The sequence below is a fragment of the Belonocnema kinseyi genome, chromosome 2 (genome assembly GCF_010883055.1).
Source record: "Belonocnema kinseyi isolate 2016_QV_RU_SX_M_011 chromosome 2, B_treatae_v1, whole genome shotgun sequence".
Taxonomy (NCBI): Eukaryota; Metazoa; Arthropoda; class Insecta; order Hymenoptera; family Cynipidae; genus Belonocnema; species Belonocnema kinseyi.
This window is the reverse complement of record NC_046658.1, coordinates 79,804,147-79,830,567: the sequence shown is the minus strand read 5'-3', so window position 1 is coordinate 79,830,567 and position 26,421 is coordinate 79,804,147. Positions and strand designations below refer to the sequence as shown.

The 26,421-nt window shown below is 28.5% G+C and overlaps 1 protein-coding gene across 6 annotated transcripts in view; it reads left to right on the top strand.

Moving 5' to 3' along the window:
* The window catches only part of LOC117167085 (dopamine N-acetyltransferase-like), a 95,276-nt gene extending 70,651 nt beyond the window's left edge, over window positions 1–24,625 (top strand). For 4 of the 6 annotated variants that reach the window (XM_033351709.1, XM_033351708.1, XM_033351710.1 and 1 more), the window contains 3 exons: window positions 17,537–17,801; window positions 23,849–24,065; window positions 24,231–24,625. In XM_033351709.1, the coding sequence (XP_033207600.1) occupies window positions 17,570–17,801; window positions 23,849–24,065; window positions 24,231–24,453 (672 nt within the window). In that variant the 5' untranslated portion in view covers window positions 17,537–17,569 and the 3' untranslated portion in view covers window positions 24,454–24,625. Of the gene's footprint in view, window positions 1–8,361; window positions 8,705–14,147; window positions 14,209–17,536; window positions 17,802–23,848; window positions 24,066–24,230 lie in introns of those variants that run through there. The other 2 variants (XM_033351707.1, XM_033351712.1) reach the window with 2 other exon arrangements.
* The last annotated feature ends 1,796 nt before the right edge of the window (window positions 24,626–26,421 follow it).

Sequence of the window (26,421 nt, the reverse complement as noted above, 5' to 3'; positions counted from 1 at the left end):
TCTACGGGCCTTCCTGAACGTGGTTCGTCACTTATTGATGTACGACCACGCTTAAATTCATTTACCCAGTTATAAACCGTTGCTAAGACAGGGGCAGATGTGACATGAACTGAGTCCAATTCATTTTTTATCTCATATGGATTTAAACCCTTTAAATGAAAATGTTTGATTAGCGCTCTGAACTCGTTTTTTTCCATTTTTCTTAACGAACAATTTTTTTTTTCAATTGGTTATAAAAACACGTAAACTCAGAAGATGTGGACTGTGACTGCACCATATATCTAGTCGGGAATGGGGCTGACTGAAAACAGATGATTTGGAGCGATTCGCGCGCCATCTGTTGGTCATTCTAAGGACTTATTGAACTACCCTCGTATGATGATACGTTCATCATTTTCATCGGAAGCCCATTCCGATTCGGAGTTTGTTGCAATTTTTGAGGCTTTACGCTTTGGCATTTTTTTTTGGTGGGTGTACTCGAAAATTCCCAGGATGACATTAGAGACTCGAAAAGCTTTGGAAAATGGTTCACAAAAAAAAATAGGCACGAAAAATCACTTTTTTTTTGTTTAAACTGCATTTTGGGATAATAAATAAATTTTTTGAAGAATTTCATTGGCACCGTCGGAAAGAGGAGATCTTAAGCAATAAAAATATATGTTTCTCAATTTTTTCTAGTGTCGTATAGTCTTAGTTATTGGCCGTTGAAAAGCAGTGTCCCGGTAGTGGCGTTTTGGCCGTTTAAGGGTTTTAAACAGCAAAAGTTAGCCTAGCTTTGTTCTGTGCAGTTAACTGTTTTGCTTCGAAAAGTACCGTAAGGCCATGTAATGTTTTTTCGATGCTTACGTTAGCAACATGAAATGAGATATTGATTTAAAAAGGGAAATTAAATAAATGTCACTAAGGAATGCTTCTATGGTCCTATATTCAATTTTCATACTTGGGACAGCAATGTATAGATATATAGGGTTGTTACACTTCAAAACATTAAAAAGTCAGGGAAAGTTAGGGAATTTTTTACAAATTGAACAAAGGCAATTTTATTATTTTGCTAAAAATTAATTATATTTATCGTTGAATATTCAAATGCTTTGTTAAAAATTCGTCTTCTTAGGTTAAAAATTCATCTATTTTTGTAGTAATTACATCTTTTTGGGTAAGAATCACAATTGTGTGGTTTAAAATAATTTTTTTTGGTTGCGGATTCAAATATATTGTCGAACATTTTTTTTCTAAATTGAACTATGTTTGGTTTAAAATTAAAACCCTTTTTTGGTTGAAATATCAATTCTTTTTTTGGTTGATGATTCATAATTTTAGGTGAAAACCCTTTTCCGACTTATGTGGTATAAAAATATATATGTATGAAAATTTAACAACTAGGTTGAAAATTCCTGCAAAAATTCAAATTTTTTGTTGAAAAAATATATATGTTATGATAAAAAGTGATTCCTTTTTGATAGAAAATTAATCTTTCTGGTGAAAAATAATTTTTTTTAAGCTTAGTTTTTTTAACGAAAAAGAATTTTTTAGCTGAATATAAACTTTTCCAGCTGAATATTTAACTACTCCATTCTTTGTCACAAATGTATCTTTTTGAATAGAAATTTAATCTCCTGGATTCAAAATTTATCTGTTTGATCAAGAAATGTAACTATTTCCTTTAAACTTCATTTTATGTGGTTGAAAATTAATTTTTTTACTGAAATTTAAAGTATTTTATTTTAAGCTGAAAATTCCTGATTTTTGGGTGAAACTTCAAATTTTCTGGTTAAAAATTCATTTCTTTTTTTGAAAATTTCATTTTTTATTGAAAATTCGTTTTTGTTTTTTATTTTATAAATATGTCTTTTTTAAACTAAAAATGTAACTATTCTATTTTTGCTTCTAAATTTATCTTCTGTAGTTTAAAATTTCAATTAAAGCACTCGGATGGTTGACTATTTACGGCATTCGACCGCTTTGTATATTCGGTACGTTTTAACCAATGTCGAGCGGGACATTGGTATTCTGCAGTTTTCGTTTCCCTTGGCCCAACGTCCGAGAAAATGCATACAGTGATTCTAAGCCACCTTAGTAAAAGAAAAATGTTCACATACCGTGTGTAACCTTCTGTCTCGGAATTGAAACTTTAATTCTTGCATTTTTGCTTTAAAATTTATCGTTTTGAGTTGAAAGCTCAGCTATACTGGTTTTAAATTCATGTATTTTAAGTATTTATTACATAATTTGTGGATGACACCTTATAAAATTCGGTGTGACTTGTCACTGAAACCTAAATAGAACATTTTGAACGGTAAGGTAAAATGAAAAATATTTCGTTGAAGTCAGGGAATTACGCAATTGGGATATTGTAGCAACCCTGATATTAAGTCATTAAGTTTGGATATTAATTTTTATAATCCAGGATTTAAAAAATTAATTATCCACATTATTTGGTATAATATATATAGTAAATTGATGTCTCAAATTTAAAAAATCAAGATCATGACCGGTATATTCAATTTTACTAAGTGTGTACTTTATGTAATTTCTTAATTTTTGTAACTCATCTGTTTCATCTCAGTTATCTTTTTGAAACAGCAATGAGATTTCAAAATTAAATTCGGGCTTACAAATTTTCAAAATTTTCACATTTTACAAATGTAATTGATTTTATTTAAAAGTTTTTTCAATTTAAGTTTTTTAAGTTTTAGTAGCTTTGTTAAATATTTGTTTAACATTCGCTGGGATATATGGCATTGTTTAGGGCTTCTCATTCGATAAATAAAGTCAAGCACCGCTCGGATCGGTTTTATTTGGTTGGGGGCCATCGTACTAACATCGATTCATATTGATTCACATTTACTTTAAATTTTGTATAATTAGTGCATATAGTTCAATATATATTGTGTTATTTCTCTAATTCGAAGTAAAACATTTTTTTAAACATCGGCTTTATAATTTTCAAACGACTTTTACTCAAACCTTTTTCTTAAACTTAATATCTTATAATTTTTTATCTATGTTTTAGCAGTTTGAAACATTTTAATTTTTAAGCACGACTTTGAAAACATGGTTGGAGTTTTAATAGAACGGTACTGCGAAATATTTATTTTTCAACTTTCCCAATCCAAAATTGTTGACTTTGCTATAATCTTTAAATCAGAAATTTATTGATCACCTTGAATGCTGCACTTTTCAATTTTGCTGTATTTCTTTTATGTAGTCTAGAAAGTACACTTAGTTGCATTTTGAATAACCTGTTTAGATTTATATTATGATATAAAAGTGATTGAAGTAGGAGGTGTGATTTGTAGCTTTTTTAATTCACTTAATCATACAATATAGGACAAGAATGTCATTCATATCTGCAATCCGTCCTATTTGTAAAAGTATTTGTATTGTTGACAAGTGATACGTGTACAGTATTTGCATAGTACATAGACAATTGTTCTTATTGCCTGCAGTCGCAGAAAAATAAAAGTTAAGCTGACCAAAGTCCAGAGACATGATGCTTAATTATTCTCAAGAAGCAATTTAGTGTTTCAATAAGTACAAATATAAAGTCATTGAGCTCTTCAACCCCACTTGAGAAAATCTCATAGAAAAAAATTCATTCAGAAAGAACTACTAAAAAATAGCGATAATACCACTTTGATTGCACAACAGTTTTTTTTCCAATGTTTCTTAGATTATTAAAGATGAGAAAATTACTTCATTACAGAAAATTAGGTTTCTTCATTCCAGTACATTTTCTTGAGACTAGAACAATTTTCTTGGATCAAGAAAATATTGTATAGTCCCAGAGTGACCGCTGGTCCGGGAAACGGACAAATCACAAGGTATTTTTCATGACCGAGAAAACCAGGCAATGACAGTGAATTTATTTTTGTACCGGGAATTTTAAAATTTTGTGTATCATATGATGATATAATGCAATTATAATAATTTTTCTATCTTTTTTCTACTTTCAGAAACTGTTTATAAATTTAAAATAGGTTCGGTTTCGGTAATTCTAAAATCTTTTATTTTAAAAATGTTCCACTTTAGATTATCATTTCCATCGTGCATTTTCAATTTGAACAATTTTATTAAATGGATTAATGATTTTAAACATTAAACGGCTTTATTCAGTTTCAAATCCTATTCAAATACTGTCCCAGCATAAAATATTCCAGTTTTCACTCATTAAATTAAAAATATTTTAATTGGATAAAAGAATAATTAATTAATATTTGGCAGCATCTGGCTATTTATTTATGATAAGCAATTGTGAATCAAATAATACAAAATAAGCCATTATTAATTCAGACAAAATTCGAGTAAATTAAAGAATGATTTAAAAGTTTGGAAAAGATTCACAATTAGATTTTTGCAGATTTTTAACAAACAATTTAGACGATTTTTAAGAATTATGAAAGGTTTCATAACGGTATCCAAACTTTCTTAAGATTTCTGGCAATATTGCAGAATTTTTGAATAGAACAATTAGAGTCATTTTAAAATAGATTTAGAAGCTTTGAAATTTTTTTTAAACAATTAAAAATGGGAAATTATTTTTAAAATGTTCAAAATATCGATTTAGACAAAAATCTGCAGATTTTTTAGGTTTTTAAGCTATAAACAAAATTTTATTGAGACAATTAGAAAATATTTTTCACTTTGAAAAAATAACTGTAAGAGAACAATTTTAAATATTAAAAAAAAAACAAGCTTTGCTGCATAAATAAAAATAGAGCCATGATTAATTTTTAATATTTGCAGATTAGAATTGCTCTAAATGATATAATCTTGCAAATTTTCAAATTTATGGCTTCATTCTTCAATTTAGAACATTAAAAATGACAGCATGGATTTAGATATTTTTTAAATTGAATCTGAATTTTTGAACTGTACATTTGATAAAAGTTTAAAATGGTACAATTTACCGTCTAACTGTATTTAATTTATAATTTTTTTATTAAAACGTGTTAAAAGCTTCCATTTTATAATTGTAAGTTATCAAGCGTTTAAATAAATAAATAAATTTAATTACAAGTTTTTTAATTTTAAAAGTTTAAATTTAAAGAGTTCTGCCTTGATTACTTGTATTTGCAATTGAGTTTTTATTACTTCAAATTAAAAAAATTAAGATTTTTATCTTTTAATTTCATTGGATCGTGACAAATTTTTGCGAACCGAGAATTGACCGGGATTTTTCTTCCTCGATTAAAATGGCCACCCTGCGTCCGAATTCAGACCAATATTTTCTTGATTCTATGCTAATTTCTGTTCCGTGTATGAGTACTTTTTATTAATTCGCATACTTTTCACAATTTGCAAATAATTTATAATTCACGTTTCATATGATAACTCGTATATCATATCTCATTACCCAAGTTGAAATGCAAGAAGTGTCAAGGCAATGTTAGTAATCGAATATATATATATTACTTTAAAGTTCATTAAAAATTAAGTGAAAATGAAAGTTTTTAATTTTATACATGGATTTATCATCTACTTTCATACTAAACTAAATAATTTAAAAAACTGAGAACTTGGTTACTAAACTTATAGCTCATATTCCCATTTTATTACAATTTTTAAAACTTATAGAATATTCATAAGCCGTTTTCATTGTAGACAATTTTCCTTATAATTTGTATAAAACACAAGATATGTGTATCAAAATTTGGAGAAGAAAAGCTTAAGATCATGTATTTTGATGAATATAATCATGTAAAAATATTTTTACACAGTAAAAATTTGATAGCTTCAGAAATTTTCAATAAATCCTGAAGTGATAAGGACTTCGAAATCTTTCTTATTGCTATCTGAAAGGGAAAAATTATACCTTTTTTATTATAATTAGAATCAAAAAAGTTCTTTTTCAATATGAATTTTTTAAAAAAAGATTATAACTATTTTGCTTGTATTAATAATTATTTCGAGATTAACAATTTGTAGAGAAATTGTTGATAAAAACAAAACAAATACTATTGCTCAATGTTAAATTTTCTATGGCATTTCTCTTAAACTCCAAACCGCAATTTATGACGTCGCCTTTATTCTTTAAACAAATTTCGTAAATGTCAATAATAATTTTTTAACAAGAAATGTCTTGTTTCGTGATTAAATAAAAAAATATTATAATAATAATATTAGTTTCGAGTTATTAGATTTTTATAACTTTTTAATATTCTTTAAATTGCAACGCACTTGTGGACATTTAAATAACAGAATAATGCAGGGTGTTGAATCAGTTGAAGCTGATGTGCAAATTAAGTCATCTGTACATATTCTACACTCGAGAACTCGACCTGAATTCTTAATCAAATTAGTATAGATTCTCATTCATGCAAATTCATGAAAAATTTGTTTAAAAAGTAAACAACATTACGTGACATCATTGAACATTGTTTTAATAATTAGACCTAAATTTGTGAAAGCATTTCGATAATCTCATAAATAATTTGATAAACCATATTTCAACACAGGCGAAAATATTATGTATAGTTTATACATAGTGTGAAGTATTATATAAAATATTCATTTGTCTTATAAATTTTTTATAGAAAACAAATGAATATTATATATAATAATTTTTACTATAAATACACTATATATAATTTTTCCGCCTGGGAATTTTATCAAATTACTTAAAAATAATATATTATTAATCAGAAATCGTAGAATCTCTAAAGTACTATATTTTTTTAAGTTAATGAGAGAAAAATAGTTTTGTCTTTTTTAAGAACAATCGATTAGGTAAAATTAGAATAATTCACAATGAAACTTTTATGCTCATTATGAAAAGTATCAATCGGAAATTGAAAAGTTAAAATTCTTTTATAAAGTGTACTATATTATCTGCTATTATTAATAAAAATAATCCATAAGAATAATCAACCAATCTAACGCATTTTAAAAGTGGAATTCCAAAATCTTTTAAACAAGTTATTTCAAAGAAGACAAATGATTTTATTCTGTATAATTCTAGAGCTTTTTTGGCTTTTCCCTAGAATCATAGAATGTTTCCCTTTGTTAAGGTTACAATGTCGATCACCGATCGATTCACGAGTAGAATGCGACGCGAGCATACCTGACAGCTGACACAAGCTTCCTTTTTTCCTAATTGCAGCGACTACATCATTCGAGTAATAGGAACATCGGGTCCTTTGGACCCTCGACGCGGTCATAAAGTTAAGGACATTTTTAACTACGTCTACTAGTTCCTGAAAACAAATACTGAAAATATGAGACACGTGACTAGTAATCACGTTATAGTAGCGAAGATTCTAGTTAGAGCAACCATATTTTCTTGTGCTCACAGCTCTTATTTTCTCAACTACTTTTTATATAGTCAGGAGAACTAGGCGATATTTTTCTCACTTTACATTCTTAATTTTATTTTTATTTCATTAGAAATAAGGAATTAATTGATTATTAATTGAATTTATAATATTTTATAAATTCTATTAGTAGGAAATTTTATTACTTGAGAATTTTCCAATTCGGAAATTTTATTTTTCGGGATTTTCAGGTGGTCCCGCAGCATTCTTGTACTTCTATTAACACTTACGCAGGAATAAAAAAAAAATTTAGTTTTTCTAATTGTTTAGAGGGGTTTTTTTTCAGTTATAACACGAAATATTAGTGTTATACCGTACAGAAACAAAATTTCGGGGACAGACTTTTAAACATAATGAGGTATCTTTAGATCCAAAATATATATCTCTGTTTCTAATTTTTATATTCCTCAAGTTAAAACAAATAACTTGTATAAGCATATATCATTCACAACATTTTATCGCAATTTATTGATTTTTCTGTGCGATTTTTTACATGGCGACATATCACCGAGTGAAAATTTGAGCTATATTTCGATTTCTCATTTCTAAACAAAAGCTGCAAAATTTTTGAAACTTAGCTAAAAACAACTTCATCATAATATTATTTTTAAAAAATCATGAAAATGTGTTAAGTGGCCAGGACTTAAATTTCACCATTTTTTTGGTAACGAACCATATACAATCTTAATTAAAATAAATGAAAATTCAGTTTCTGAAAATAGAGCTGTAAGCACAATCTTTGAGTAGGCTATAATTTGAAAAACCTTATATATAAGAAAATTATTTTTCAAAACAAAAATAGGATAATGTTCTCTAATTGCAAGAGGAGTCAAAATATATAAAACTTTTTTTTTATTGTTTTTTTTTATCAGTGGAAAAAAATGTTCGGTGATTAATTTGTTCCCTTTGTCACATAAATCAATAAAAAAAACGGAAGTATTCAAAAATAATCGAGTATCCTTGAACCTGATAGAATGTCCTTTGCTAGAAGGAACCTTTATAAGCACGACGAAGACCTATCAGAACGCGCAGTGTAAGATTAGTTACCACGCCGACAACGACGATATATAAAAGTCGTCCAGTGAAAAAAAAATCGAAAAGTGTACTTGTTGCATTGTGTGATTCGCGATACAAGTGCATTCACTATATATTTTTTCGCTGTTCGTAGAATAAATAAGGAAAGGTGCGGATTGGTTGACATCAGTGTGAAATAACTTTTCGTAACTTTTTTAAACCATCCGCTGGATTATTAGTGTTTTCCCCACCGAACTTATCAATCGAAAACCATGGAAACACAAATTATATCCAAATTTAAAAATGCCAGCTTGGTAAATAATGAAAGATCCAAAATAGGCTTCTTGAAGGATGGACCAAAAATTACAAGATATACGGTAAGCACTTCCAAACTTTTGCAAAACATTTTTTTTAAGACAGTTAAGAAAAGAAGACAGAAATAGGCCGTATATTTAAAAATTTTAATAAGGACATTAATTAACATTTTTTTGAACAAAATGATAACTTTGGTCAAGCTAATCTTGATTTTTAGAAAGTTAATTTTTGCTATTCTTAAATTTTTCAGTTGTGTTTCTCATAAGAGATTTAAAACTTTTTTTTTACTTGTTTTGCATAAAAATAAAAAGGAATTTCTCAATTGTTTTTCTCGAAACGAGACAACACAACAATCCGTTCATAAATATAGTAGCCACTTATTATTGAGATGAGATTATGTGATATTGAACTGCAGTATCATAAAGTAAGAACAGACCTCTGACTATCGGTGTTAGAAATTTTTAATCAAAATGTTAATGCAAAGCGATAACATCATAATGATTCTTGGAGTGTCAAGAATAATTCTGACAACAATTAACAATCGTTATTAAAATATTTTTTGTCGACACATTGTTTCTTTACATTTTACGTGTTCGAAAGTTGTAAACACGTATGCATATAACATAACTCAATTTCAGCACTTATCATGATCAAGGCCATTTTGCTATATTAATACTTTTATTGGCTCTTCTCATTTATTCGGCTGTTACAAATTACAGATGTCTGCTAAAAAGCTGTTCCAAACTAATATTATTTTTTCTTCTTCTAAAATATGTCTGTTACACGATATTGTTTGCTGATGCTTTTAGAAATACTGTAAGTCTCACTATATACGGGCTCGAATCGTTCGATTTTTTCTACTTTTTTCCACATTTTTGAAAAGTGGAAAACTATAATTAGCAGTTGGATATTTTAAGTCAAAAACATTTAAAATTGATCAATTTCAAATTCAATTAAAGTCTTCAAACTTTTTCCATATTCCCTACTTTCTCCCTTTTTCAAAGAATTCGTTTTCTTCTTCTTGTTTTCAAGTAACTTAGCCTTTTTCTCGATTTCTCGCTTAAATGCAAACTAAATCAATAGAACCTGATAAGAAAATCCAACTATATTTGGATAATTTAACTGTTTTATTAAACATTCGCCTTTTTAAATAAAAAAATTAATCCTTTCGCGTTGAAAAATTATCTTTTATAGTTAAAAAGTTATTTTTATTGATTGAAAATTCATCTGTCTTGATTGAAAATTAACTTTTTAGTTCAAAATTCGACTTTCTTTTTTTTTCGTCTTTTAAGCGTGAAAGTTTACCTATTTGGTTCAAAATTCATCTATTTTGCTCAAAATTCGTCCCTTTTAATTGAAAATTCAACTATTTGGTTAAAAATGCATATTTCTAGTTAAAACGATCAATTTGTTGAAAATTAAATTTTTTAGGCTGATCATTCAACTGTCCTGTGCAAAAATCGTCTTTCTTACTTGAAAATTCAACCTTTTGGTTAAAAATTCAAATATTTGGTGCAAAAACCATCTTTTTCAAAAATTCAAATGTTTTGTTGAACATTCGTCTTTCTGAATAGAAAATTAATCTTTTATGGTAAAAAAGACGTCTTTTATGTCTGATAATTCATCTTTCTATATTGAAAATTAACTTTTTTTTGCAGATTTAACTGTCTTATAAAAATTTCGTCTTTTTGGGATAAAAGTTTATCTATTTGGGTAGAAATGCATCTATTTTGTGAAAATTCTTCTCTTTTGATTAAAAGTCCAACTGTTTGTTTGTAAATGTAACTATCTGGTTACATTTTCTTTTAAATTTAACTATTTGGTTAAAAATTCATCTTTGTTTGTTGAAACTATCTATTTGTTTAAAATTAAATTTTTCAGGCTGATAAGTGAATTGTATTGTAATAAGTTCTTCGCCTTGAAAATTCAAACATTTTGTTGAAAATTCATCTTTATGGATAAATAATTTGTCCTTATAAATTGAAATTTTTGTTTCAAAGTAATCTTTTTTGTTTGAAAATTCATCTTTCTTGATTGAAAATTTAATTCTATTCTACGAAATTGGTATTTTTGGCATAAAAGGTGGTTAAAAATATCTGGTCTAAATTATGATTAAAAATTCATCTATTTTGTTGAAAATTCGTCTCTTTTAATAGTAAGTCCAAGCATTTGGCTGTAAATGCAACCATTTGATTAAACTTTTTTTAATTCAATTATTTGGTTAAGAATTCAACTTTTTTGTTTGAGAATGATTTTTTTTAACTGAACTGTTTGGTTGAAAATTAATCTTCCGGGTTTGAAAGTTAACTGTTTTCTAACCCATTCGACTTTTTAACTTGAAAACTCAAATCGTTTGTTAAAAATTCGTCTCTTTTGGTTGAAAGTTCAAATACTTGGTTGAAAATGCAATATATTTCGACTATAAATCTTAGGAATTAAAAGCGGTTAATACTGAATTCAATATAGTATGTTTATTAATTTTATTTAAAAGAATTTATTCTCCTAATTTGATGAAAAATCCCTCTATTTCCCCTTTTTTTATATCATTTTGGATTGTGAAACCTCAATTATTAAGAAATGAATGATTTCATGTTTTAATTGTACGGTCTCAAATTTAAAGCCCTAATTGTTAAGTAATTTAAGTTTAAAACGTTAGAAATTAATGTTCCGGAAATTTAAAATTAATGTAAATTATAAACTTCTTTCATTTGAAAATAATTCAAGTTGTCAAGTCTTACAGTTCAGAAAGAAATATTTTAAAACCAGAATGGTTTTCAATTATTAGTAATGTTAGTTGTTAAACAACTGTTTTATATTAAAAGTTTATTTTGACTGTGCAAAGAATATTAGAAAATTAATGCAAATTATGTATCCTAAATTCATAAACAGTTCAATTTATTATTCTAGTCATTGCGGTTAATTTCATATTACACTTAGCAAAATGTTTATTTGAATCAAACAAATTCTTTCTTTGACATAGGATTAAATAAATATTTCACTGATTCACGCAAATATTTTTCGATTTAAACAAAATATATTTAATTCACAATCGCATTTGTGTAACTTAAACATATTTTATTTGAATCAAGCAAACATTTTTCTGAGTGTGCACGGAGAGAAATTTCGGCGGATTAATTCACGGCACTGCTCGTGAATTAAGATCTTGAAACTCTTGCTTTTAAAGCATAGGTCTCAAAGTTTCAGGAATTAGGCCACGCTCCTTTGCTCTTATATCTCGAACACTACGGTTTTAGATCATAAAGTCCAATACTTTAAAGCACGTACAAATTTTAGCTCGTAAAGCGCTTCCATAAATTAATCTCTTCAAATTTTTCTATTCGTATATATATGCGGAAAAATTCGATGCGGCTTTTTTTAAGTTACTAGTTAATCTGAGCCCTGTATAGAAAAATTATCTAAAATTATTTAAAGGCCTTTTATGAAAAGTTATTATAAATTGAAAAAACAGACAATAACAAAATTAATACTAAAGTCAGATTCTGTTTTGATATTAATTGTACACAAGAGTCAACCTTGTTGATTTAAAATATATAGATTGTAAGTAATAGAGTGTATTCTCACTTCTATAAATGATCTGATAAAATACTGCATCATTATCAACAACTATGTTAATAAATCCACTATGATAATAGTTTCCCTAAGAAGAAAATACGTGATATTATCATAAAAGTATTAAATTTATATTTTTACAATTTCTTGAACATTGAGAACGAGTACTAGAAGTTTATCCACACTTTACAAGAAAACGATTTCAAATTTAATTTTTATTGTATCTATACAATAAAAAAATTTAATCTAATAAATCAAGACTTTATTTTTGTTAGCTAATTCAGTTTTTAATATAAAAATATTTCTAATAACAAATTTAGACCTAAAATTGAAACTATTATTAGGTTATATATTTGTTTGGGTCTGTAAATGGCAATTATTTTTAAGTTAATAATTTTATTATTAATACTTAATTTAAAATGGTTTATGCTTAACTCCCTGGCCTTAAAGTAATGTGTTTGTTGGATTCTTTATGTAAATTAGAGTTTGCTGAATTCAAATTCATCTTTGAGTTTTTACACGTGCCGCTTTACAAAAATACGTTCACTTTAAAAAAAAAGAAAACATTTTTTGTAGAGAAAATGCTATAGTTGTCCAGAATTAGATAGAATTGAGCATTCATTAAATTTATTTTCAATACAATTTTATGAACCAGATGAAATTAGGTAATTAGTTATACATAATTATTAGAACTAAATACGACACATTTTATAATATCTAAAACTTACAATAAATTCTAAGTGATTGGTCAGCAATTTTTATTATGCTTATTAAGAGATTTAAATACTTTAATAATGAATAGTTTGCTGAATTAGATTAAAGCAAAATGTAAATCTATAATTAAGTCAAAGGTAATCTATAATTATCCCGTAATATTGAATAATGATGAATCTTACACAACAGTTCTTAAGGATACTCATACTCTTTATTGTAATATGTTATCAAAATCTATTTTTGTAAATAGAAATAAATAAAAATCTTTTAGAAAAAAAATTATTTCGAGAATTTAGGCTGTGAAATTAATAAAATAAAAAACGATATTATTATGAGTGTTGCAACAAATCAGGGAATTTGAGAAATCATGTGAGGTTGAAGTTAATTTTATTACTTTGTTGAATATTCAACAATTTCGTGAATAACGTAGAGGGTTGCGCCGGCGGTGGCGTAGCGCCGCGACGCAACCGTCTAAAAAAAGTCATTCTTCCTGGTTGAAAATTAATCTTTTTAGCTTGAAAATTAACCTATTTTGGTGAAAATTCCATATATTTTGGTTAATAATCGCAACTGCTTGGTTGAAAATATTAATCTGTTTTGGCTGAGGATTCAACTGTTTTGACTTAAAAATTAATTTTTTTCTTGTATTTTGTTAAAAGTTCGTTTTTTTAAGTCGAATATTTATTTCATTGACTGAAAAATCTATCTTAGTTGAAAATTCAAGTTTTGTGTTAAAAATTCCTGTTTTTTGTATCGAAAATTGATGACTGGTTGAAAATCTAAATATTTTGCTGAAAATTTATGTTTTCTTGTTTGAACATAATTTGTTTTTGATTGAAAAATTAATTCTTCGATTTTTAGTTCAAAATTAATATTTTTCTTTAGTTGATAACTCAACTATTTGGTTGATTTTCATGCATTTCTCTTATATCGTACGTAATTTGTGGATTATTGATTTCCAAGGTGTAATATTGTTTTTATACCTGAAAGAAAAATTTAGAATGTCAGGGAATATGAAAACTTGGTCGGCAAAAGTGAGGGAATTTCAAAATTGGGATTGTGTAGCGACCCAGAATTTAAATTGATTCGTTTTTAAATTAAGATTGCTCATTGAATTCTAAATTTAGAATGTAATTAATCCAATCTTCAAGATTTTTGAATTGTCATGCGATAAGAGTTGAAATGAAGAGAAGTTTAGTAGCTTATCAATAAACCTCTACGAGAGTTTAGCTAGTCGGAAAACTCTAATTATAGTTTGGTTAGCCACATGTTCTGAACTAGAGTACGTATTTTGACTCGTTTTATGTACCAGTGTATTTTACTTCTTGAAGTGCTAACGATATTGTTTACAATTTGTAGTGAGAAGAGTGTCTAAATAATAAAGATTTAATTACATTTATTCTAAAATATCAATATATATGATTTGGTAGATTTTATTTGGTGGATTAAAATTTTTATTAAAAGACGCATTTAGATCTTCTAAAAATAAAGTTGGAAGCCTATTTTTGGGAAATATACTAATTGTTAAAATTTCAGTGGATCTTTTTTGTTCAATATATTTTTGTAATATTTTGGACTGTGAATCTATAAAGAAAGTAATCAACTAATCTAGATTAAACTATTCTTGTTAGTGTCAGATATCGTTTAAAACTTAATAAAACCTTTCAAAATAGGTAAATAAATTTAATTTCTTATTTTTAAAAATATTGTAAATTTCGTACAAATTCGGAGAAAATAATCCAAATAAATAGAAAGGTCCTGGGAAACCTACTTTTCATTTGCATATTCAGCATTTAATGATAATTTGATTGATAATTCCTACGAAAATTTGGAACTCTCTTGATTGTAATCTATGAATTAACTAATTAAGATATAGCTTTTAACAATTAAATCCGAAATAACAAAGACGGACATTTGAAAATTGTGACCCTATAAAAATTTCAGATTCTTGAATTTTGTTTCTCTTTGTTTTTACTATTTTATACCAAAAACATAATCTAGTCCCGCATAAATTTAATACTCTTCATATTAATCAATCAAATAATTAACAAAATAAATCTTCTAAGCTAAAATTATTTATTTAATTAAGATGAAAATATATATGAAGGTTGGCAGTACAGAACTAAATCACCAACATTATGGCGATTTTTCAAATAAGCGAAACAATATTCTGTGAAATCGAAATTATTACTTAAAAATAAAAAAGATGTCCAATCCCGAGATAATGTGTTACTGAATTGAGGGGAAAACGGTTTGATAAAAAAAAGTTATCCAGGTTCGACGAAACTGATGTCGAAGTTGACAATCTCAAAGTAACATGGCCATAAATTGAAGTAGAATCGGTTGCGGATTGCGATAAAAAATTCAATTTTCGGTTTAAAAATAAAATAAAATTATGCTTCCGAAATATTAAGTTTCTTAATACTGGTAAATAAAGTTTGATGTAAAAAAGTTAACTAATTCCCAAAAAAATCAAAAGAGAATTTTAAGATTGCAAGAAGTATCCACGTTAAAAGGTTGAAAAAAAATTATTACTACCTTAAAATTATCCGGGAATACAAATTCGAAACGAGAATTACATTTAAAGTTTCCGAAAATGTGATATTTTTTATTAACCGTGATACAAAAAAAGTATTCAAAAACTATAAAGTTCGAAAATTTTATAATAATTTAGAACAATGTTTAAGCTCTGAACAAATGGTATTCTCTAAGAGATATAATAATAACCAATTACTAATTACTATGAAATGCTACTTTGTTTCGCAAACCCTTTTCAATTTGAGTCTTTTGATAATGTTTTAAATGTTTTTAAATATAATGATTTTTAAAATTGAACTTTATGTTCTATTTTTCAAATCAAAACATAGAGAGTATTAATATTTTTAATAGGACATGCACGAAATGCTCGCTTTTTGAGGCATGTATTGCGTGCGGGAAGTGACCAATTCCAAAACCGGTGTTAAAAGCAGTTACATCAGTTTTTCTAACTGCTACGCATGCGCATTTCGAGCCGGATAACTTTTTTTGCTGTTGCGCCTGCGTATTTCGATTCACAATTACTTTCCATGATTGCCGGAACCATGACATTACTTTACCATAAATTATTGATGAATTACCACAAATCACTGATGAATTACCGAAAATTTCAAATATTTTGTGTAGTACCTGAAATTTCCAGAAAATGTTTAATTTAGTAATTTTCCATAAATTTCCGTCAATTTTCGAAATTTTTAAGTTTTTACCAAAAAAGATTTGGATACCATAAATTTCTGGAAATTTGCGGTAATTTTTTGTAATTTTAACATAAATTTCCGAAACATTCGTTTTTATTTTTTCTCTGATCGAAGAATTTCCTCATTTTTTACAAAAAATCTAGTGTGCAACAGATGCTGAAAGCAGACAGTTACAACTCTTGTGAAATTTACAGTACTTGCCATCGGCTGTTCTTCGGGTCGTTTCCGGCTCTTTTACAGCTAGCCTACAATTCGGCTACGACTCGCCTACAATTCCACTTCGATTCGCCTCTGGCTCGTACAGCAAACTTCACACTTATGTGGAATTGCACAATATACTATTTTAATAACCTTTGTAGGTTTCCGACTAATAAATCGAGATTTGCCGAAAACTCTTTTTGTAAATATGAAAAAATATATATATAAACTAGAATTGTTGATATTTTTGAGTTTTGCGGAACTAAATGATTGTGATCGTCATTCTAGATTATTGATGAAAATGATACTTTTGGGTCCAGTTAAAATGAATACAGTTAGATTATAATTGCTTCAGGCGTGTTGGCAAACGATGATGGCCCTCTTCAGTTATTTATTCTAAAATGTTTTTAAATACATGAGAAATATAATACAATTTCGATGTCTCAATTATTTGCGTAGATACTGTTAACAACCATCATACAAATTATTTTATTTAATATTAAATAAGTTTTACATTAACTGTTTTATAAACACATTTATTATCATTAAAGTCTGATAATTAAAGATAAAAATTAATCTTTTGTAATCATTTTTCAATATTTACAACGAGGAAAAAACGGGAATTTGGTAGGCGTTGTGTCAGGATTTTCCCAATAATGAATAGAAGAAAATCTACAATTTTATTCATTAGCGGAAGTAGCTATGTGGTTATTCTCGATTCGTCGAGATCTCGAATGTTAAGTGCGGACGGGCGCGTGCGGCTAGCGCTCGGATGGGGACAGTTCATGATTCTCGCTTATTCGTGTTTTTCACTGCATTTAGCTAACTGTCGAGCGGGGGAAGTTTTTTTGACGCCGAGGATATTAATGTGGGAACTCCGATGCCTATCTCTAATATATAAATCCCAACTCGTCTGTTGGTAACGGGCTGTGCTCAGGAGTTGTTTTGATTTTCTGCAGCTTTCCACTTCTCTGGCAAATTTTAGGGCAAATGCGAGCGCTTCTAAATAAAATTCAGCTGCAGACGATAGGGCATTTTAGAAACATTGAAAAACCCCACTAGATTGAGTACTTTTCAGGCATTGCTTGGAGGATTATTATGAGAGATGGGGTGATTGGGGATTTGGAAAGGGATGTGAGTTAAAGGGTCTAACAATCTCTTGTGCATAATTTTTTTCAGTTGGCGGACGCCGTCCACGAACCAGACCACAGAATGGATTATAACATCCAGACGATCACCCAAGCAGATCGAGAAAAAGTGCTAAATTTTTTGCGGAAATTTTTTTTTAGAGACGAGCCACTAAATCATTGTATTGGACTTATCCCGGAAGGAGAAAATAGCACTTGTATCGAGCTCGAGGATTATAGCATGTCTGCCATGAGTGAAGATTTCAGCTTCATGGCAGTTACTGCCAATGGGTCAGTCATAGGTGTCATACTGAACGGTAATTATAAAAATTAGATAAATATTAGGCATTTCTAGCTTGCACTTTATTATTGTTAACCATCTTTTTCTCTCTCAGGGTAGCCCCAGGTCAGGGGAAACCTAGAAAGCAGGGAAAAGTCAGGGTATTTTTTGGTTAGAGAAGGTCAGGTATTTTGAAAAAAATTGAAAAAATCAGGAAATATCTATAAGCAGTACTCTAAATAACTGTCAAGAATAATCAGGGCTGCTACACGGAGAGAAGTTTCAAGAGATTAATTCGCGGAAGTGTGTGATTTTAGAGCTACAATTTTTACGTGCTTTAAAGTGTCAGACTCTGTAATCTAAAAGCATAGAATTTTAGAACTGACAGCAAAGGAGTGTAGCCTTATGACTGAAACTTCGATAACTATGCTTTAAAAGCAAGGTTTCCAAGAACTTAGTTCTCGCGCCAAAGCGCGATAAAATCAAGGAACAGTGGCGTGAATTAATCTCCCGAAATTTCTCTCCGTGTACAGGGTCACTTTTTAAAGATTAATTTAATGTAGTCACTTTTTAAAATTAAAAGATAAACATCGTCACTTTTTCAATAAATTAACCCATGGGTTAACCAATATTGTATTGAATTTTAAATATTTTAGGGTATTTTTTAAAATTACAAATATTTAAAAAAAAAACAATCTCAATAATTTTATAATTTTAATAACACAGCCACACAAAAAAAAGTGTGCGGATCTGGTAACAAGACACACGTACTCCTATGGATTTTGGGGCGCTGAATTCAAATTCGGTATCAAAAATCACCCATCACGTCATGGTTGAGCCATAACCTCAAAAAATGACGACAACTGTGAAGAATCATCCCTTGTTTAATATCAACTTATTTAACATAACTTCACCCAACAGAACCTGACCTCACATAACCTGAATTAACAGAAATTTATTGAACTACACGTAAAGCTCTGGAAGCATATTTTCGCAGTAGCAAATGTGTGCTACATCGGATGGGTCAACTCGAGCCTAACCTAGAAATAAATCTAACCTAGCCTAACCTAACCTCACGAAACACAATTGAACTGATTGTGTTGTCCCGTTGTGTTTGGGGTACCGTTTCATTCAGCTTCAGCTTCACCGACATAGAGGTTTAACCTATTCTAACCTAATCTAACCGATTACGCTGGCAACCCTGTTCTTGCGTACTTTCATATTTAAGACTGAGAAAAGATTTAAGACGGAGAACCGTACGCTTACATAGCTACACGTGTGGTTGAATCTCATTCGGCTAGGTTAGGTTGGGTCAGGTTTTGTTAGGTTAGGATAGGTTACACCTCTATGTAGGTTAAGCCGAAGCTGAATGAAACGGTACCGCAAACACAACGGGACAACACAATGAGTTTAATTGTTACGTGAAGTTAAGCTAGGTTATGTTAGGTTTTTTTAGATTAGGATAGTTTTGACCTCTTTTCAGGTTCAGCCTAAGCTGATTCAAACGGTACCGCAAACACAAGGGGACAACAAGCCCGTGAAGTTGGCACCCCAACACTAAAATATCAGATTTTTTTATTTGGAATCGCTTGATGGTCAACTTTGAAGGTTTGGTGGTCAAAATTGAAAAAGTTATTGATTTTTCAAATTTGGGGGTGCCAACTTCACGGTGGCACAGCACTTTTTAATATTTTCAAAAAATTCTTTTTGGTATCGTTTGGTGGTGTTTGGTAGTCGACCGTGAACGTTCAGTGGTCAAAATAAAGAAAGTTATCGAGTTTTCAAAATTGATGCGTCAACTTCCGTTAGCACCCCACTTCAATTTTCTTTTTTAATTCCTTATGATATCATTTGGTGGTCGTTTGTTGGTGTTTGGTAGTGATTTCTGAACTTTTGGTGGTCGAAATTACAGGATCTTTTAGGAAATACATGTGGCCTGTGATATGACTCTGCGCATGCTTATGCGCATGTATGATTGGTGTGAAATTTTAATTTCAAAATGCTCTATTTCAATGTGAACGCTCTTTGGCAAATATAATTGTACATAATTGTAGTTTTTAAGTTTACGAACATTATAGGTTTTATTATTTTTGAAATCTGAACTCTCTTATTATTTTATATTTCAAGTTTTTCGACTTTTAATTACAAGGTAATCTTTGGAAATTGACTCAAAGTCCTGGTCAGGAAACTTCATTAAGGCAATGTACGTTGAAATAAGTTCCTTTACTGTAAACTAAATCAAACAATACTTAAAAAGACAACAGTAACAGAACCATAATTCAATATCAATTTGAAAAACAAATTAAGAATCGTTTAAACGCTTTCTAATAGTAGTTTCATGTAGAGTTATCTGGATTTCTCTATTCTGCAGCGAAAATATTTGCAATGAGAAGCTAATAAGTTTTTATCTTTCAAGAATGAAATATATATTTTTTCAATGGATTATAGCACTCAAAAAAGGTTTTTAAGTCTTAAACAGAATATATAATATATGAACTTTTTCAGAAATACACTTACACAAAGTTTTTAGAACCAATATTTATATTACCGCAGAAAAAAAAATAACGGATTTCAGATAAATATTTATTAAGAACACGAAATTTTGAAACTGCATGTCCTAAAAATATTACATAGAAGAAAACTTCTGAAAAATTCTCTCTTGCCTTATCAACTCGTTTACTCAAAATGTGACTTTCCTCTTCTAGCTGTAGGGTACATATTTCCACATGATAGTGTAGAATTCTTCAAGAAATCTTCAAATAAAAATTTACAGTACACTTTATGAGTTTTTTAGATGAAGAGAATTTGTCTGAATTTGGGATTATTGTCAAAATTTTCAGAATGCCCCCAAAAAAATACAAACAAAATTTAAAAGATTAATATTATTTACCATCCAGGAACCTCAGTTCATAGCTAATTCTTCAATCTTAATTTCTGTCACTATTCTTTAATAACCTTTTATAAAATTTAGAGGAACTTAGCATAAACGTCACAAACAACACAAAACGACACAAGCCACATAAAAAAAATAATGAGACAAAAGGTGTTCAACCAAAAAAGAACTACAAATTTGTTTTGAATACTTGTTTGATAGGATGCGTGGTTTGTGTTTTATACGTAAAAAACCAAAATAAAAATTAAATGATTCCATTTTTGAACAAACGACACAAACTATAAAAAAAATGGATTGACAAAAGTTGTTCATCCAATAAAGAGTTAAAAATTTGTAATGAATAATATTTTGATAGGACACGTAGAAAAATTAAATCACATTAAAAATTTATATTAATTATCAATAAATAATTAATAAAATAATATTAATAATCTTAAAAATAACATTAAAAATAAAAAAATAAGATTTTTTGGAAAACGAAACAAGGTATTAAAAAAATTAATAGAACAAATTTGTTCACCCAAAAACGATCTACAAGTTTTGTATAAATAATTTCGAGACAGAATGAGTAGATTTTCTTTCAATTTTCAAAAAACAAGATTAAAAAATATATATAAAAACAAAGCAATAAAAATACTTATGTTTCATACTAATGAATATTATGAATTTTAATATTACAAATTGATTGAAATGATATGTTTTTGGAGGCAGCTGAGAATAAACAATGCCAATGCATATTATAAATTTTAATAATATAAATTTATTGAAATGATACGTTTTTGAAGGTAGCTGAGAATAAAATGTATTGCAAAAGGTGGACAAATGTGGGAAAAATACAAAGACCGAACGCGATACTGAATTGATACTTAATTATGGTTCTGTTACAGTTTTCTTTTTAAGTATTGTTTGATTTAGTTTACAGTAAAGGAACTTATTTCAATGTACATTGCCTTAATGAAGTTTCCGGACCAGGACTTTGACTCAATTTCCAAAGATTACCTTGTAATGAAAAGTCGAAAAACTTAAAATATAAAACAATAAGAGAGTTCAGATTTCAAAAATAATAAAACCTATAATGTTCGAAAATTTAACAACTACAATTATGTACAATTGTACTTGCCAAAGAGCATTCACATTGAAAAAGAGCATTTTCAAATTCAAATTTCGCACCAATCACACATGCGCATAAGCATGCGCAGAGTCCCATCACGGGCCACATGTATTTTCTAAAAGATCCGATATATCCTGTAATTTCGACCACCAAACGTTCAGAAATCACTACCAAACACCAACAAACTACCACCAAACGATGTCATAAGGAATTAAAAAAGAAAATTGAAGTGGGGTGCTAACGGAAGTTGACGCACCAATTTTGAAAACACGATAACTTTTTTTATTTTGACCACCAAACGTTCACGGTCGACTACCGAACACCACCAAACGATACCAAAAAGAATTTTTTGAAAATATTAAAGTGCTGTGCCACCGTGAAGTTGGCACCCCAAATTTGAAAAATCAATAACTTTTTCAATTTTGACCACCAAACCTTCAAAATTGACCACCAAACACCACCGAACGAACAGTAAACGATTCCATATAAAAAAATCTGATATTTTAGAGTTGGGGTGCCAACTTCACGGGCTTGGGGACAACACAATCAGTTTAATTGTGTTTCGTGAGGTTAGGTTAGGTTAGATTTATTTCTAGGTTAGGCTCGAGTTGACCCATTCGATGTAGCACACATTTGTTACTGGGAAAATATGCTTCTAGAGCTTTACGTGTAGTTCAATAAATTTCTGTTAATTCAGGTTAGGTGAGGCCAGGTTCTGTTGGGTAAAGTTATGTTAAATAAGTTGATATCAGGGGTTGATCCTTCACAGTTGTCGACATGTTTTTGAAGTGAAAATTTGCATCACTGGCATTATTTTGAAATTTATTTGTCTCAGTGCATGATTTTTCGTCATTTTTTGAGGTTATGGCTCAACCATGACGTGATGGGTGATTTTTGATACCGAATTTGAATTCAGCGCCCCAAAATCCATAGGAACACGTGTGTCTTGTTACCAGATTCGCACACTTTTTCTTTTTATGGCTGTGTAATTATATAACGCTTTTTTAAAAATTTAAAAAGATTGTAGGGTATTTTTAAAACTTCCCAGGAATTTCAAAGATTTTTATCAAGTTTTAAAAGACTTTCAAAGATTTCGAAAAATTAGAAATATTTTAGGGTAATCTACAAGATTCCTAGGTATATTTTTGATTTATAACATTTCAAATGGTATTTCCAAGAATTTAAATCATTTTAAGGGAATTGAAATTTTATTAATTCCATCGAGTTCTCATTTTCCTTTAATTCGACTAAATTCACTTCAATTTTACTGAAATCAATTAAATTTTTTTTCCAATTCATTTGAATCCTTTTGAATTCAACTCGAATTGTGCTGCAATCTTATCAATCGAGTTATTTTGGATTCTTTTATCAAAAGAAAATTAGTCGCATTATTAATGCACATTATTGACATTTTGGTCACTTTTTTTATTCAAATAGGTCACTTTTTCCCTTTTTTGCAATAATATTAGGCTGTGGCAGCCGGCGAGAATAACAAATAAAAATTTATAAATCAAACAATATTTTAATCCATTTATAAAGGATTCTATATTTTAAGAGTGAAATTTGACGGCCATCCTGTTGTCTTTGTATCAATTTTCAAAAATTAAATCAGATTAGATGCACGTATACAAACTTTCTTCATGTCCACTTTCTTTTAAATTTAGTAATCACATAATTATTAGAATATACTTTCGGAGTGAAATCACTTCTTACAGCATTTTTCTCAAAATAAATCATAAATTAATTTTGAATTTACCGCAAATGAGTGATGTCTGTTAATGGAATTAATTTCGTGCTCAGTGATTCGTAAATTATTCTTGGTTATTAAGACAGATTTATTTCTACTATGTAGACATTCCTCTAACAAATTATAAATATCTTTACACTGATTATAAGATAAATATGTCATAAATCCTTAGAGATAATTTGATGTAATTTAATCATAAATGCCAACTAATAATAGGCATCAAGTTTATGACTATAGAAGATATTTTTATTAAATTTGTTATTCACAAAAAAGTCTTCAGTTTAAACATTTTTTCAAGTTTGTTTATTCTTATTAAATAACTATCTGTTGTAGGCAGTATGGGTCCTATAAGCAAAGAAGAACCTCACTACATAGTGAATTGTGCAAATCCAAAATTCAAAAAAATTTTGAAACTACTTTACTGTGTGGAAAAAAATTCGAATATACCAGAAAAATTCCCCGACCAGAAGGTTTTGGAAATTCGGATAATTTCTGTTGACAGTAAATGGAGAGGAAAGGGAATTGCAAAAGCTCTCTTCGAAAAGACGATGTAAGAAGAATTTTACATATATTATATTTTTTAGTTATAAATGCAACGTTTTTGTCCAGTCTCAAAAAATGTTTAGAATTTTTTAAATTTTTGATAAACCGCTTTAAAATAATAATTTAAATTTTTAATCAATATTCTCTGCAATTAATTTGATTATTGTTGCAGGGAAGTTGCCAAAAACAGAGGTTTTGATATAATCCGAGTCGATTGCTCTTCTGCGATAACTGGCAAATTGTGCCAGCGATTGAGTTTCGAACCGGTTTTCGAACTCAAATATGCTGATTACGTAGACGAAGCAGGAAACCCAATCTTTAAACCAGCACCACCTCACGAAGCGGAGGTAACTTACGTAAAAAAAGTTCCTCAATCCGTAAAAGTCTCAAATTAGAAGGGCTTTCAACACTAAGTGAAAAAAGAGACAAGGAGCAAACGATGAATCACCGAGCGCTGTCATTTTGTACAAAAAATAACAAAAAAGTGCCTTTTTATAGAACCCAGGGTGGTCGAAAAATTTCATTTTTTAAATTCCCTGATCAGGAATGTTTGATAACAGGATTCGAATCGTTTGACAATTTTAATATAAAAACTAGAATGCATGGAATAAACCAAATTTAAGTTTAAATTAACCCATTATCAGTTAATGATTAGGATGGGCCGGAAAATCTAGAATTCGAAATCGATAACAAAGTTCCGCGGATTTTAATTTATCATTTTGTAAGACATTATTCCTATTTAATTCAGCCCTGTTTCTGGCGAAAAATTTGGAAGGTCTGTGTAAATAGAAGAACAAATTTTCGTGTACTTTGAAACTTTCCAGGGACAAAAATATACTAGGAACGAATCGCCAAGAGCCAGGAATCAAAATTGGGAAATCCAGCAAAATTAAGAAAAAATTATTTTCATGCTATCTTTATAACTTATGGTAACATATTTTTTCCCTTGTTTCATTTCACTATTTAACTGATAATTTGTTTGTTGTTGTTGTTGGAATTAATGTATTTTAACTGAAAATTTAGCAATTCTACTTTGGGTTGAAAGTTTACCTTTTTTAGTTGGACATTCAAGTATTCGGATAAAAAATTATTTTCTTCTTCAAAATTCGTTTTTTTTTTTTGTAGAAAATTAATCTTTTTTACTGAAAAATAATCTTGTTGCTTGAAAACTTAGCAGTTTTGTTGAAAATTTATCTTTTTGGTTCAAAATTTAACCTCTTGGTTGAGAGTTAAACCCTTTTGTTGAAATTTATTTTTAAGATTCATCATTTTAATTAAAAATTCCCAGTTAAAAATTCAATTCTTTTGTTAAAAATCCGTATTCTTTAGTAGAAAATTAATCTTCATGAACGAAAATTCCTCTTTTTGGTTTAACATTTAATTATTTTGGTAAAAAATTAATCTATTCCATTTAAAGATTCATCATTTTAGTTGAAAATTCTTCATTATTGTTCAAAACTTATATATTATCTTGAAAATTCGTTTTTAACTTTGGCTGAGCTGTTCAATTTTTGGTTATAAATTTTTATTTTTAAGAAGAAACTTTGACTTTATGGTTAAAAATTTATCTTTTTGATTGAAAATTGAACTTTTTGGTTAAAAATGTATCTATCTCGTTAAATATGCAATATTTTTACTTGAAAGAATATATTTCCCTATTTTCGTAATAAGTATTCTTATTTCCACTGTTTTTACAAGATATATCTCAATATCAAATATACTCATCTAGAAAATATCTTTCATTAAAAAATAATAATTTGTTAAATATGCACTGAATTTTAAGTATATAAAAATAAAATAAACATTTGTTTTAATTGTCATTTGAATTCATGGAATTTAGGTACGAATTCATAAAATAATTAATTATGTTTTTAGGTACTTGCATTGAATTAAAAAGAAGTATTTTTAATAAACTCGTGAAACTGTACACTTATTCCTAGTCAATTGGTTATAAAAATGCGAAATACTTTAATGGCTTCGTACTACTGAATAGTTATATACGGAAAAATGTTTAGATACCTGGAAAAAACTTGGAAATTTCAGGAAATGTTTCCAGGACAGCAAAATTTGCACATTTGTACATTTGCAAATTTGTACATTTTGAAACAAGTTTTTAAACCAAAAATTACAAAGAGAATTTCATTCGATACCCAAATCAGAATTTTTTTAAATCGCTTTATTTCCAATTTCCATTCTTGGGCCTTTCAGATTCATTTTCTATTTCATTTTTATCGCAGGAAAGTTTTTAAGTACGCGAAAAAATTGGTCTCCTATTTGACACAGGTGCCAAATTTTGTTTCAGAAAGCTGAGATTAATTAAATAGGAATCATTTTTGGGGAAATAGTTGATTAAAATCTGCTAA